Raw genomic sequence first — 16,302 nt, forward strand, 5'->3', positions numbered from 1 at the left:
TTAAAAACATTATTTCACGGTGAAAAGGAGAGGGGAGAGAGTAGTTCTTGCAGAAAAAGAGGGTGTTAATGACAGCTTAACCTGTGCCCTGCGGGCACAGGATAGACAACCCGATTAACTATTAGGCTGTCCTACATTGAGGACAGTAGTATTAATGCTGCCTGCATCTGAAAATGCTTAGGGTTTCCCCTACTGTCCTAGAAAATTTTGTAGCTGAGAAAACAAGTCCTGAAGCCGCTCTGATGGTCTTGGTATTTTTAAATATCAACGAATAATTCTGCAGAGCTAGTAAAATTTATCCTGGTCCAGTAAAAGCAAGTGCAGGCTGTGCAGCAATATGTGCAGTTGTGTCTCCATGGCGAAAGGGAAACCAACAAAACCCTCAGTCCCATAACATATCCAAATTTTTTATTATCTCCTAATTTTACTAGCATCATGTCATTATACTTCAGTGCAGCTGTGGTTATTATATCTTCATCTTCCTAGAGTCGTGAACTCGATATACGTATTTTCAGATCATAGAGGTTTACGTTGTGCAGATTCAAATGGTGAAAATAGGGTCTTATTCCGCTAGAGATTTTAACGTGCATATTCACTTGCCTGCAGTTTAAGTCCCTTGGCATCTGTAAAAACAACACACAAGTCTCAAATGAAATTTTAAGAAGATCGGTATTTTATTTGTTGCAACTTGCAAGTAGATAATGAGATTAGCTCTTTTAACGAATCTTATTATGCTTCGTATGATTTACCTATTTTTATTTCTTTTTACGACTGCGAGAGTATTACTTGGACTTGTAAACTTTGAATTTGATTTTAGTATGTCTTTAATGATTTAAAAGTATCTTAAATTATAAAAGGTTCCGTACACCTGAATTTTTTTTATTTTGAAATATTTTAAGTCTAAAACTACATTGCAAATATTCAATTTGTAAATAAGGCTCGTGAGTAACTCATTTAGTAGTATTCGATAAAATTCTGTGCTCAGTCCCTTGACAAGCTTGACCGAACACATATTTTGTGCCTCAGGTGCAATAAGAAGCTCGACTCAATCTCTTCACTAGCTTGACCAAACACATACTTTGAACTTTTGTGCAATAAGAAAGCTTGATCCAACACATCGTGTGCTTTTTGTACAATAAGAAGGCTCGACTCGACCCCTGATCTCTGCGTTTTGAAGCAATATACATTTTTTTCCCAAAGGTAAATTTTGAACGATTACAAAATCGAAATGAAAAAATTAAAGATGAAATTCTTCCTAGTATGAATTATTAGAAATGATCAAAGGAAACAACTATAAACATCAACACCGCTCATTCAATTCCGATGCACTATACCAGATTCTAGATTCAACAATACTATAAAGATAGAGATAATATAAAGATAGATAGAGATTAGAGACATCAATTGCATTGCATTGATAACAAAACTGAAACAAAAGCCAACCACCAAAATTCAAAATATGGCAGTAAAACCAAAGAATTCAAGTCTTAATTATTACATTCAACCGAGATTTACCCGGGAATTATTCGTCTAGTTAAAAATATTAAAAGATAGTTTCCCTAAACTATCCTAAACATTCTTCAGACGATCTCTCGAACTTACTGAACAGATGCCATGTGGACGATCAAGTCAACCACTCGGGTGCTGCAATGAAATACAGAAAACAATCAGCTTTGCAAAAATTTGCAATACAAATATCTCCCTATAAGTACATTCACAGCATGACTGTTTTACCTGTATCCCCATTCGTTGTCGTACCACGAAACAAGCTTGACAAAGTTATCATTGAGAGCAATTCCGGCCTTGGCATCGAAGATGCTCGACCTGAGTGTTAAATTGTCAGCCAATGAATAATCTCGTCTTATATAAACTTAAAGCAACAACAATATATGCTCTTTATATACTTTTCTAATTGCATGGTTCATTTTCAAACTACTAATGTACACAGCAAGTCCTAATCAAATGAAATGGAACAGTTGGATATTTAAAATAGTTCCTACTTGCAAAGATGCAGAAGCACTGCATTATTTATATATAGTGCTGACTCGCATGGAAGGAAGATATTAAATAAAACACAACCACACAAAACTCACCTGCTGTCACCCACAAAGTCTGTGGAAACCACATCATCTTCGGTGTAACCTAGGATTCCCTTGAGCTTTCCCTCGGACTCCTCCCTGAGAAGTACAGAACAATATTGATAAGAAACATTTCCTAAATACTAAAGAGCAAATAAGCTAAAACCAACATGCATCAAGCCTGTCATACGACGATGCAAGATATGATGCAGGGTTCTTTGTGAAAAATGAATATAACAAGAATGAGAGAAAAACAAAACTATTGATGCTTACTTGATAGCAGCTTTAATTTGATCATAAGTAGCCTTCTTTTCCAGCCTGACAGTAAGATCAACGACAGAGACATCCACAGTTGGAACTCTAAAGGACATGCCGGTCAATTTACCATTTAGCTGAGGAAGCACCTTTCCAACAGCCTAACAGACAATTATAACAGAGAACAGAGGACCACATGATTAGTAAAGTGTATAAACAAATTCAAATAGCTCAGAGAAGTTACATAACCATATTCAATGCAAGTTGTAAAACCTATACATAACTTGCAGAAATATTTGAGTACCTTGGCAGCTCCAGTGCTGCTAGGAATGATGTTGAATGATGCAGCTCTTCCACCTCTCCAGTCCTTGGCAGATGGTCCATCAACAGTTTTTTGTGTGGCTGAAAAATCAAGAACTCGTTTTAAACAACCTTGTTGTAATATATATAAATGTCAAAGCAGATAGAGAAGACCATCCTCACCTGTAATTGAATGAACAGTTGTCATTAGCCCCTCAACAATGCCAAATCTATCATTGATCACCTGCACATATAAAAGAGAAATTAAATTAAATGGTTAAAGCCCTCGTGAGTTCCCCATAAATAACTCAAATCAGGTGAAACATCAAATTACCTTTGCAAGAGGTGCAAGGCAGTTGGTAGTGCAACTAGCATTAGAAACAATGTGAAGGTCTGATTTGTATTCCTTTTCATTGACACCAACAACAAACATGGGAGCATCCTTGCTAGGAGCAGAGATGATAACCTTCTTTGCACCTCCCTGATCAATGACATATGACACACCATTAACAAACAGAACTGAAAAAATAACACTGCAGAAGCTCACAAGAGCATGTTGTTGACATGAAACTATACTCTAATACATCTTTCTTCATGATAAGTCCAACAATCACAGTTTGTGCACAAATTTACTGTCAAAATCTAATGACATGTCATTAACAAATAAACATGCACAAATTTGAAGAGCATACCATTTAGAACAAATTGTAATCTGGACTCATTATATATATAATATAAAGTTGATCGTATCTTTCCTCAATGATACATACATACTACAAATAAAACCAAGTCAATTTCATACTACCTGATCATGTCACCTATCACTAAAAAGGATATGTGTCTACAACTGAACATATTAGTGATAAAAAGTAAATATATCACAAACCTTCAAATGTGCAGCGGCCTTGTCCTTGTCGGTGAACACACCAGTGGACTCCACAATGTACTCTGCACCAGTGCTAGCCCAAGGGATCTCCTCAGGGTTCCTACAATTTCATCAGCAAATCAGCAAATAATTAAACAGTGGATACTTTGCCATTTGCGAACAACCAGTTACACTCATTCAATCAACACAATACTGTGATAGTTAATGACCATACCTGCAACCAAAGACAGCAACAGGCTTCTCGCCAAAAAGAAGAGTCTTCTCATCCTTGACTTTAAGCTCATGATGCTTCCATGCACCGTGAACACTGTCGTACTTGAACATGTATGTCTAAAACAAACAACACACATCAATTAGTTCATGCTTTTAACCTAATTAATCGCCATTGCAATATCGATTAATTTAAATAGTATAAACAAATAATAAATTGACCAGAATTTGACTATTTTTGATTCACAACAAACGACTGACAAAATTATAAAATCAAATCAAGATCTCACACCACAGATCAACATTTAATAATTACAATGTACAAATTATAAACCGATATCTTTTAAACATAATAATCATCTAACACGAAAAATCAATCAAACATACATATCTATGCATGCATAACACTGACTAACAAGTAATATAACACATAAATCGGCAAAGATCACAAACTTGAAACACACGATCTATAAAAAAATATCTCACAACATAATCTCTATCAAACATAGTTATCAGCGACACAAATAATCAACTAAAAATACACATCTATACAAGCATAAACCCTGACAAACACATAAAATGGAACAGATCACAAGCTAAAAGGACCAAATCAACACAAACTAACTTACTCACAATCATTTTCATCTAATAACAAAGATAAAACAATATTAATTAGTAATTACCATGTAATCAGTTGAGATAAATGGATCATTAACAGCAACAAGCTCAACATCATCTCTTTGCAGAGCAACTCTAGCAACTAATCGACCGATTCTTCCGAATCCTACACAATTAAATCGATAACTATTAGATCAAAATCAACTTAATTAACATAAACAAATAAATAAAAACACTCGTCTGAGGTTAGATCTGTACCGTTGATTCCGATCTTGATTGGTGCTGCACACAAAAAACACACAAATCAGATCATAACAAATAACGAAATGTAAAAATTATACGTATATGAATTTGTATCTATAATCATCATATCATACCCATGGATTTGAAGATAAGAGTGAGAGTGTGAAGGAGTTGAAAAGCAAGAGATAGAAAGAGAGTAATAATGAAATGAAAAAGAGGCTGCTCGTGAGGGTTTTAAAAGGAGGGGTGACCGGAAGAGCCGGTTAAAATCTCGTGAGGCGGTTACGATGAGGCCAGTGGTGAGGGTTTTAAAGGAGAAAATTAAAGGTTACCCGTGCAGCCGGTAAAAACGGTTTCTGCGGGTGTACGATAATATTGTGTGCTCCCTAGATATGCGCTGTCCGATTCGATGATTTCAAAGGGCGGCGATCTCGAGGTTTATTCAGAGCCGTTTGATTTTGGGCTTGATGTTATGGGCTTTGACCTGGGTTTATATGCGGATAATGTCGTAGAACGTTCTGGAAGGGGTGTTATTTGTTTTTCGTTTGCAGGGCACACAATTACTTTAACGTAATATAATGATCTGAATTTTGATTAATTCGGGCGCTACTCTTTTATTGAGATTTATTATTAAGATTATCATCATAGTATATTTCTTAGTTGTCTATATTTTGTTTAATTTTAGATGAATCGTAAAAATAAAATTTAATTTTTTTAATCTTTACCCTCTAATATTTTTGTAGAATTCATATTATATATTAATCATTATATATTTAATTGAATATATTTATATATATATGTGTATGTATATTATATTATATTATTTTTATATTTAATTGTATTTTATATCGACTTGGATATTTCTTTAATAAATTTTGATGTCTAGAGATAAAGAATTTATTTTATTTTTTTGTAAAGAGAGATAAAGAATTTGTAAGTTAAGAAGAATTATGAAAAAAGTTCGTCTGCTTCGTGATATTTCACAAATTTATACATACTCCTGGGTTTTGGTGTTTTGGCATATCTGTATAGGGCTTTAGGGACAGCTGTGAAGATGGAGATCATAGACATTGCTGGATGTATGCTTCTACGTCAGATTTGGAGTAATGAGCGGTTTGATATTGGCTTGCTTACTCATCCTCAAAAGGAGAGATACCGGTTGCATTTTATTTGGCATATCCGAAGACGAAGACTGTTTTAGTCGAGGATAAGGAAACTAAGGGGAAAGAAGAGATGAAGGTGAAGACGTGCTCGGGAAGAGTTTGATGGTCCACACCACAATTTGCCACATTAAAAGGGTGAGTTTGATGGAGTCGGGTCAGGGACTCCTTATGCACGTTTTGATTAAGACGATCTCATGATTTTTACATTTGGACTGGGATCAGATTGAGGCACAGTATGCCAGGCAGTTCAGGCTTCCTTTTATTGCTTCGACATTTGTGAGTTTCAGCTTTCTGACAGGGTTTTAATGTAGTTTGGGTTGAGCCTGTGACGCCCCAGGAATCCGGGGGCCTGGATCCTGACGTCACCACACAAAATCTTTTAAAACACTTTTGAAAAACTGTATTTCTGAAACCAAATAATTTAAAACCTGAAAGCATTAATAAAAGATTTAAAAGAGAACATTTTAACTCCCTAAAACAACAGGATCGCATCCAAGTTACAATATTGAAATTAGAATCAACTACTACCATTATCGGATCAACTTCGATAAGAAGAATCACTGTTAATCTACTACAAATATATTTACAACTGAATCTCAATTACACAATTCCATCTAAGACTAACCTTGAACATTTCCCTGAATATCTCTCTTGACTATTGGATACTTAACAGCTCACACTCTTCACCTAGCATTAGCCTTAATATCCTTCTCCGAAATTCGTCCCTGTAAAGTTTGTACATAAAAAGGGATGAGCTTATAAAGCTCAGTAAGCATATGCGTACATTTCAACTGAGTTTTATTCACAAAATTTGGTGAACCAAATCAATATTTCATCAGAGTCATCAAAACAGTTTCACATACACCAAGATGAGTATGAGTATTCAGACACGTTCAAAAGTTCACACGTTCTACTATTGGGGATCCCGGCCAGCTAAACAATTAGTTTAGCTTTCCTTCCCGAAGGAAGTATCACACTACTTCACAAAGGAAGCATCACACACAAAACAAATGTAAGAATACTCATTTCTCATCAGAAAATCATCAACCAAATGTTCGCCAAAACATTATAAAATATCACAGTGAAGGGTACAGTATATACTTACAGTGCACAATGTTCTCGAGTCCTAAAACTTCATTCCCTAGAATGTTCACACATTTATTAATTATAAGTCACACCTATATTAATTCTATAATCACAGCTAACCTAATAACTGAGCTAACAAAACTATAAAAATAAATCATTAATTATGAATAAATAAGTAGACGTACCAAATTTAGCAGTGGCGCTTCCTAATTTTAGTAAGCTAAGATGTGCTGTGTATATATAGGGAAAGGAGTGACCCTCCTTTTACTCCTTCTCGATGCGGTACGAAGAAATTGGTTTAAGAAAATAACATTTTGGTGGGCGACAGGGGTGACGCCAAGGGGTTGGCGACAGGGCAGCGCGGCGCCTAGGGCTGGCGACAGTGCAATGCCTGCCTCAGCTAACATATTTTTAACTTAATAGCTAAGCTCTTCCTTATATTCCTGAGAATATATTATCAAGTTCTCGATGTGGTACAAAGATGTTCCTTATATTCCTGAGAATATATTATCAAGTTCTCGATGTGGTACAAAGATGGTTGTAAGGAAATAAGTTTTGAATTGGCGACAGGATGGCGCTTGCACCACGGCGACAGGGGTGGCGCTTGCACCTAAGCGACAGGGTGAGCGCTTGGCTTACATATTTTGTTGAATAATTAGATCACTTCTTATATTCATAAGAATATACCATTATGTTCTCGATGTGGTACAAAGATGGTTCAAAGAAAATAGAATTGAACCCCCGTCGCTTAGGCGCCACCCTGTCGCCAGTTCAATTCAATAAACACCCTATTTACGACACTATCAACTTTAACAACATCATCTATATTTACGGAATCATTAATATCAACTATCTTAACTCTTTTTCTAGGAATAGAATCTTCAAACAAAGAATCCGTCATAATAATAACACCAAAAATTAAGTAATCAACTAGATTAGAGTTAACTCGATTAGAGTTAGAAATTACAACAAACTTAAGTGTGCTCCTTTAATACAAAGATCAACCTTCACAATTGATAAAATATTTAGCTCTCAACTTGTTCTTTTGTGTTTAAAATGAACTAATGCAACAATGACATAGTTGTTGTGTTATGGGCGATTAAAAATGATCTCTCCGTACTTCCAGCTCTAGACGTCAAAAAAAATCTACCCGTCCAGCGCTTAAAAACCGTTGGACAGCAGACTTAAAGCGCTTTTTAAGCGCTGGACGACGGATGTATAACGTTTTTAAGCACTCATATAGTAATTTTTTAAAAATTATGGTCATTTTTGTTCAGATCTAACGTGCAAAATTGTGTGTGGAGTATAGATTCCCCATCAATCATATACTAGGGATTTGGACCCTTTAAATTAATCATCAATCGAACCAACTCTCAATTAAAAAGACTCCATTTTGATGTAAAAGAAAAGGTATGTTTTAAATAAATGTCTGACCACTGTTGCAGAGTAATGCCAAACATGTCGATGCTATCATCTACGAGGACTATGTACTTAGGAAATAATTGTTTTTATTAATTGATAATGTAATATCCGGGATTTCGGCATGTATTTATTTATGTCAGTGTGTGAATATTTTGTGAATTATATGTTAAGTGACTGGCTGTATGATCGTCTATGTGTGTTATGACTTGTAAGTTGATAATTTTTATATGATCAGATCAAAATATGGAGAATTTTGGCACTTACCTGATGAATTATGGATTATTATATGATTTAATATTTGATTTAAGGATTTAATTAAGTATATTATAAAATATTATTATTAAATTGATTTTAAACCCGTTTACTCGATAATTAAACCCCGGGGGGCTTCCGGGAAAGTTTCGCCGATTTATTATTCAAGATATTCTGAACAACTTTCGTGTTTTAACTTTTCCCATCCGGTGTACGGATTTACGTGAAAGATTCGGGACGATTTTATGAATATTTTATTATTATTTTATTTTATCGATAAACGTGTACGCCGGATATTTTTAACCCCAAATCATTTTGGCTACAGCATTATATTTTCGTACTTCGTGCCAGACAAAGCTCGGAGCCCCATAAGTTTCTCGTAATGTGTGTATTTGATAATTATCTTTAAAATCGGTCCCGAACGGATCAGTTTTATTAATACTTAATGATTAAGAAGTGTATTTTATATCCGGTATGATCCAAATGGGGGCCAGTTATTCGTAATTATAAATAGGATAATTATTAGTTTATTTTTCATAATTATCATTTCAATACACGGGAATCGAGAGAAACCGGGTTATCGTTCTTCGTGTTCTTGGAGTTCAATCGAAGATTTGAAGACGTTATCGGACTCAGAATCGAGCGTGCAAGCAGTCAAATCGAAGATATCGAAGCGTAGAATCCAAATCAAGCATCAAAAACCACACTAGATTCACAGTTTGTAAGTAATTTTAACTTTTAAATTCGAGCTAATTAGGGTTTAATTAGGGCTTTTTGATTTTGATATGTTTTATGTGATTTTATGCTTCCATGATGTAGATAATCCTCTCCTGATCATTTTGGTATATCATATGCATGATTTGGAGTTCAATAACATGTTCAAAATTGAGTTTAATCATTCGAAATCAAAATTAGGGTTCTTGCACGAAGAACAAATTCAATTGAAATTTAGGGCTTTTTGATTCTGGAGGTAGAAATGAAATTGGTAGACATCATCATGTTCACCTCGTTCCCAGGAAGCTGTACATGTGTTTAAATTATAGGTGAGGTGCCGGATTGGACCACCGGAAACTGGAAAACGTCCCGCCGGCGGCGGGACTGTTCTTCGGTTTTTCCGGCCAATCCTTGGCACGTTGGTCTGATTGGATGATGCGTACAAGTTTAAGATAGCCTACGGAGCAATTCTGGAGTTTCTGGTGACCGTTCGAGGTCCGGAACGCCGCCTCCGGCGATTTAAGGGTGGCCGGCGGCGTAATTACAGTCAGGTCACCCATCTTTTGAAGATGGTGAAGTGGCTGCACTGCAGTTTCGTTTCTAACACTTCAAACCCTAAAGTTTCAGAAACTTGCATTTTAAACCCTGAGGTTTGAAAACTTTTAAAAACTGATTTATTTTAATTTCTTTTAATTTCGAAAATCATTTATTTATTTTCAAAAATAATTTTTAATTATTTCTTTAATCAAAAACAAATCTAATTTAATTTATTAATTAACTTTAATTAGTAATTAATTATTATAATTAGTCAATTAATTTAAATATTAATTGATTAATTGTTTTAATTATTTATTAATTGATTTTAATTGATTTGTTAATTAGATTTAATTGTTTTAAATGTTTTAAAAATCCAGAAAAATAGTTTCAAGCTTTAGAAAATTATTCTAAAATATGTTGAAGGTTCGTTAATTGATTTCAAATGATTTCGAACCTTATTTCGAGTATTCGGACTTGTTTATTCAGTTCTAAATTGATTCTTCTGCCCGTTTTTATTCCGAGAAATGTTTAAAAATTCATAACAAATACCAGAAAAATCATTTTAACCCCAAACCTTTTCTGAAAGACTATTTTATTGATCAACTTATGTGTTATGTGCTATGTGTTACTTGATTGATATGTGAAATGCTTATATGAACATGGTATGACTGTTTTACTAGTATCTTTTGAACCGTATATCGGATTTAAGTGAAACGAAGGGTAGATAGAAGCTTGTTTCGATTATGAAACAAATAGGATGACATGAGAATGAATATTGATAGATGAATATTATGATTATCAGAGAAGGACAGGCTTAGAAAAGGGAAGCAGGTAGTGTTGGAGTGATTCTGTTAGTGAAAGCTATAGAGAGAAGTGAAGCTTCTGAATAAGGCAAGTGCTCTATTCTCAACTTGTACTTCTGTAAACTCCTTGAGTTACTGTTCTGCATATAATGTTGTTATTCTGGATAGATTTGAAAATACATCTGTTGATATATTGTGCTATTGATCCTGATTATTGATAAACCTTATCCAACCCTCTTGACATTTGAATTACAAGCTGAACCTTGATTTTGATTTTGATTAAACTTATACCCACTTCTTTGAGACTTGACAATACAGATCACTTGCTCCAATATCCTTCCATCCTTGAATGCCCAAACAGTACAAGCCATATACTACACTACTTCACCAAATTATACAATGTCTTACCAAATACCTATATTACTCTTTTGAAGAATATTCACACATATCCACCCTAATACTTGAAATCCCTACAAGTTAAACATATTTAAAACCTCAAGCTATTTTCACTTTCATTGTTTTCTTTACAAAACCTCAGATTAGCTTCACCATATACTTGATCTTTCTTTCAACCTCAAGACATTCTTCAAACATATTGTGAGGTTACTTAAACCTACTTTTGAATTGTCCTTTGATCCTGATATTTATTACACTACCAATTATCATGATTCTGATTTGACAATTGTGACTCTGTTTTGGGAATATTGTTTCTGTTCAAATGGTATTGATTCTGATTTATTGAGATATTGTGGATTTCATTACATTGTTAAAGAATTGGATGGTTTTATAAATGTGGACCAGATTCGTGGTCAGACCAGATTCGTGGTCATTAGGCCAATGTGTGCCTTGGATCCAGTGATAGAGCTTGGTGTGTACCTGGCTCGGGGTTAGTGCGTGACTGATCAGCAGCCTAACCTTGGTTTTTTTTTTAATAAAAATATGAATATCCAATTCTAACCATTGTTTTAAAAGGGAACTTGATGCATTGATTCATTCTGTTGATAAATGTTGAACTTCAGTTTATTGTTTATATTACTTGCTGAGCTGTAAGCTCACTCTTGCAATGCCTTATGTTCTTTTCCAGTGAAGAAAGAGACTACTGTTAGCGAGGACCCACAGGCTAGCCATCAAGCTAAGGTATCGGGATGAGTGTTGGAAAGCCTTGCTAGGAGTTGCTAATATTATAAGCTTTTGAGTATCGTTGTGTGTAAGCTACGTTTTATGTTTGTAAGTTGTAAGATATGGATTGGGAGTTGACGTATTGTAATATAACTTAAGTTGTGGCTTGTTTCATACTATAACCTGGAGCGATCCGTGGATGTTAGGGTCAATGCATATATTATTATTGTTTACAGGTTTATATTGTTGTGTGACCCCCAAGTCTATGACCCGGATTTGGAGAGTGTCACAGGTTGGTATCAGAGCTACAGGTTATGAGTCAATGAAACAAGCCTAGATTGTCGGGTTTGGGTAGAGGGATTAAGATTAGAAGCGAGTGATAGGTAGATAGAACGTTGAGAGGCGAGTAATGGTGACTAGCAGGTATTCTTATTATCGGAGATTCTTATGTATGCGTTATCTCATGACTTTCAGGTATTCACGATGTCAGATCCTATCATTCCCCCATATCCCCAGCATTCAGACACCACTGTTAGTGGACCCCCACCCCCTCAGATACCAGAGCCTCGCCCTCCTGTTCCACCCACTTTGGAGGAAGTGTTGGCTGCAGCAGCAGTAGTTCCTCCCAGAGACATAGCCTCGACCTCTCGTGCTAGGCCTTTCATACCTGGACCCCCACCCAGTACTCCCAGTTCCACCCGAGGTTCTTCTGTTCATACCTCCTTTCGTACCGCACAGCACCCTGTTCCTTACCATGAGTATGAGGCGATGGTGATGGAGCGCCAGTATCTTTTTGGGCAGATTAGGGAGTTAGAGCGTGTTATCCAGATGATGGATCCTGGTAGAGCTGAGCGAGAGCTGAGACAGGAGATTGTGACCGTCAGGGAGATCGCAAGGGCAAAGCTTAGTGCCGCAGCTGAAGATCAGAGTACCTACGGTGATCTAGTGAAGTGGGCTATATGGATGATGCAGGAGCTGGACAAGCTTGGAGGTCCTACTTTTCCTTGGAGTTAGACAGTGGTAGTTACAGAGTGGTGGTACCATGTACATTAGTGTGTAGTGTGTAGTGTGTAGTATATCGTCAGCCAGTTTTGACCCTGTATAGACTAGCGGTGCTGACTAGTGTGTAGGTTGGATGTTCTGCTTTACTTTTGACAAGCGCTTGCGCTGATGTACCCCCAGCTCTTTATATATATCAGAACTTTCCTTTTCATATTGTCTTTTATCGTATTGCACCTGTTTTACTTACCTTACATATTGCACCTGTTTTATTTATCTTGCCAACTGTACCTGATATAAACCTTGTTTCTTTCATCATCATTCTGTTCTGTAAAGAAGCATGTGATTTATTTAATTAAATGATTAAAAATGTTTTCAAAAAGAATATTCTGTTTTCTAAAAACGATTGTTAAAGATTTTAGAGATTAAATAAATTGCTTGTTTCTTTACAGAGCTATGCCTCCCAGAAGACAAAACCGTGCAAACAACCGTGGTGGTAACAATGATAATAACAATCCAGAACCTACAATGGCCCAGATTCTTCAGATCTTGGCCCAACAGACTGCCAACCTGACTCAGCAGCAGGAAAGGCAGGCTAATCCCCAGGTTACTTTCAAAAACTTTCAGTCTGTTAATCCTCCAGAGTTTAAGGGTTCAGCGGACCCTATTGAGGCTAGGATATGGTTGAAGGAAATTGAAAAGGCATTTATGTTAGTTAAAGTGAGAGATGAGCAGAAGACTGAGTTTGCTAGTTATTATCTAAAGGAGGAGGCCACCTATTGGTGGGAGTCTGTGAGAGCAATGGAAGGGACAGAGGATGTTACTTGGGATAGGTTTAAGGAGTTGTTTTTGGAGAAATACTTTCCTCAATTTCTCCAGGATCGAATGGAGTTACAGTTTTTGGAATTGAAGCAAGGGGATATGTCAGTGGCTGAGTATGAGAAAAAGTTTGCTGAGTTGGCTAGGTTTGTTCCAACCTATGTAGATACTGATAGGAAGAGAGCTAAGAGATTCCAACAGGGTTTAAAGGCATGGATCAGGGGAAAGCTAGCCATATTGGAATTAGATACTTATGCAGCTGTAGTTCAGAAGGCAATGATAGCGGAAACGGAAAGTGAAATGTCTCAGAAAGAGAAAGAGGGGAAGAAGCGTAAGCCGGAGCATCATGAGGGACAGTTTCAGCAGGGAAGGTTTCAGAATTTTAACCCGAAGAAAGGAAAATTCCAGCAGGGAAGAAATCCCACTTTTAAGAAGCCAGATGTAGGGGGTAGTGGACAAGGTAACCGTCCAGCTATTGGAAATCAACCAAGGCCTCCACTGCCGGAGTGCCAGATATGTGGAAAGAGACACGGGGGAATCTGTAATAGATTGAATGTGGTATGCTATAAGTGTAATCAGAAGGGACACTATTCTAGGGAATGTCAGAACCCACCAGCAAAGACCCCGATGGTTCGAGATCAACCAGCAAGGAACCAACCCAATAGGACACCAGCAGCGGGGATAACATGTTTTAGATGTGGAAAACCAGGACACATGGTGAAGGATTGCAAAGTACCAGCTCCAGGTAACCCTACACTTAGAATTATGGGATCCACTCTAGTAGTCCCAGAAGTTCCCAAAGCCAGAACCTACAACATGACAATGAGGGATGCAGTTCAGGATGCAGATGTGGTGGCAGGTACGCTTACTGTGAATTCTTTATGTGCTAAGGTTTTGATTGATTCTGGAGCTACTAGATCGTTTATTTCTGAGGATTTTGTGCCGAAGTTAAATTGTCCTGTAGAATTGCTTAATGAGGTTATGAATATAGAGTTGGCTAATCAGGAACGTGTCCCTGTTAGTCAAGTTTATAGGAATTGTGAAGTTGAGATCTTAGGAAATAAATTTTGCGTCGACTTGATACCTTTCAAGTTGGGAGAGTTTGATGTTATTTTAGGAATGGATTGGTTATCGAGGCATAACGCTCAAATAGATTGTCGTAATAAGAAGGTAATGTTAAGGGCACCGAATGAGAAGACGATAGTATTTCGAGGGCAGAAACAGGTAAAGAAGTTTTTGACTATGATTCAAACGAAGAGATTGTTGCGACAAGGTTGTGAAGCTTATATAGCATATGTAACTGATCAGAGTCGAGAACTTGTGAAACTTGAAGATATTCCAGTAGTAAACGAGTTCCCAGATGTATTTCCAGATGAGTTACCCGGATTACCTCCAGATAGAGAAATTGAATTTGCAATAGATTTAGCACTTGGAACCGAACCGATATCTAAAGCCCCATATAGAATGGCACCAGTAGAAATGAAAGAATTGGCAACCCAGTTACAAGATTTGTTAGAGAAGGGAGTGATTAGACCCAGTGTATCCCCGTGGGGAGCACCAGTGTTGTTTGTGAAGAAGAAGGATGGTAGTATGAGGTTATGTATTGATTACCGGGAACTTAATAAGTTAACCATTAAAAATAGATACCCATTACCTCGTATAGATGATTTGTTTGATCAATTGAAGGGAGCGAGATGTTTTTCGAAGATTGATTTAAGGTCGGGATACCATCAGCTAAAGATTAAACAAGAAGATATACCTAAAACAGCTTTTAGAACCCGATATGGTCACTATGAGTTCTTAGTAATGGCCTTTGGATTAACCAACGCCCCCGCAGCTTTTATGGACTTAATGAACAGAGTCTTTAAATCATATTTGGATAAATTTGTGATTGTATTCATAGACGATATCTTGATTTATTCCAAAACCACTGAGGAACATGCAACCCACTTAAGGATGGCTTTAGAGGTATTGAGAAGAGAGAAGCTGTATGCTAAGTTTTCAAAGTGTGAATTCTGGTTACAAGAGGTTCAATTTCTAGGTCATATAGTCAGTAAAGAAGGAATTAAAGTAGATCCCTCCAAGATTGAAGCAATTATGAATTGGGAAAGGCCCAGGACACCAACAGAAGTTAGAAGTTTCTTGGGTTTAGCAGGTTATTATAGAAGATTTGTTCAAGATTTCTCAAGGATTGCTGTACCAATGACGAGGCTTACCCGGAAAGAAGAAAAGTTCGTGTGGACTGAAAAGTGTGAAGAAAGTTTCCAAGAATTAAAGAAAAGGTTAGTATCAGCCCCAGTGTTATCACTTCCAGATGAGCAAGGGAATTTTGTAATTTATAGTGATGCTTCTCATAAGGGATTGGGTTGTGTGTTGATGCAACATGACAAAGTCATTGCTTATGCATCCAGACAACTCAAACCCCATGAGCAGAAGTATCCCACACATGATTTAGAACTAGCAGCCATAGTATTTGCATTGAAGATTTGGAGACATTACTTATATGGAGAAAAGTGTGAAATCTACACCGATCACAAGAGTCTGAAGTATATCTTTACACAGAAGGAGCTTAATATGAGGCAGAGAAGGTGGTTAGAATTGATAAAGGATTATGATTGTACCATTAATTATCACCCTGGAAAGGCAAATGTAGTGGCAGATGCTTTGAGTAGAAAAGAAAGATTGAATGTGTTGACGTTACCCAAGGAAATATATAGAGAATTCGAAAAGCTGGAAATAGAAGTTAGAATGAGGCAACCCTCAGAAGCTGGAGTATATACAATGATTTTTCAACCAGA

At 36.5% G+C, this 16,302-nt stretch overlaps 1 protein-coding gene across 1 annotated transcript; it reads right to left on the minus strand.

Moving 5' to 3' along the window:
- Positions 1 to 1,391: 1,391 nt before the first annotated feature.
- On the minus strand, positions 1,392 to 4,870 carry LOC108223758 (glyceraldehyde-3-phosphate dehydrogenase, cytosolic). The gene is made up of 12 exons (XM_017398165.2): positions 4,725 to 4,870; positions 4,606 to 4,629; positions 4,413 to 4,513; positions 3,734 to 3,849; positions 3,520 to 3,619; positions 2,968 to 3,114; positions 2,817 to 2,877; positions 2,638 to 2,735; positions 2,352 to 2,494; positions 2,094 to 2,177; positions 1,735 to 1,824; positions 1,392 to 1,644 (listed from the first exon to the last, which is right to left on the minus strand). The coding sequence occupies exons 1-12, from the start codon at positions 4,726 to 4,728 to the stop codon at positions 1,599 to 1,601; spliced, it is 1,014 nt and encodes a 337-aa protein (XP_017253654.1). The 5' UTR covers positions 4,729 to 4,870; the 3' UTR covers positions 1,392 to 1,598.
- Between the last annotated feature and the right edge of the window lie 11,432 nt (positions 4,871 to 16,302).

The sequence above is a fragment of the Daucus carota genome, chromosome 5, assembly GCF_001625215.2.
Source record: "Daucus carota subsp. sativus chromosome 5, DH1 v3.0, whole genome shotgun sequence".
Taxonomy (NCBI): Eukaryota; Viridiplantae; Streptophyta; class Magnoliopsida; order Apiales; family Apiaceae; genus Daucus; species Daucus carota.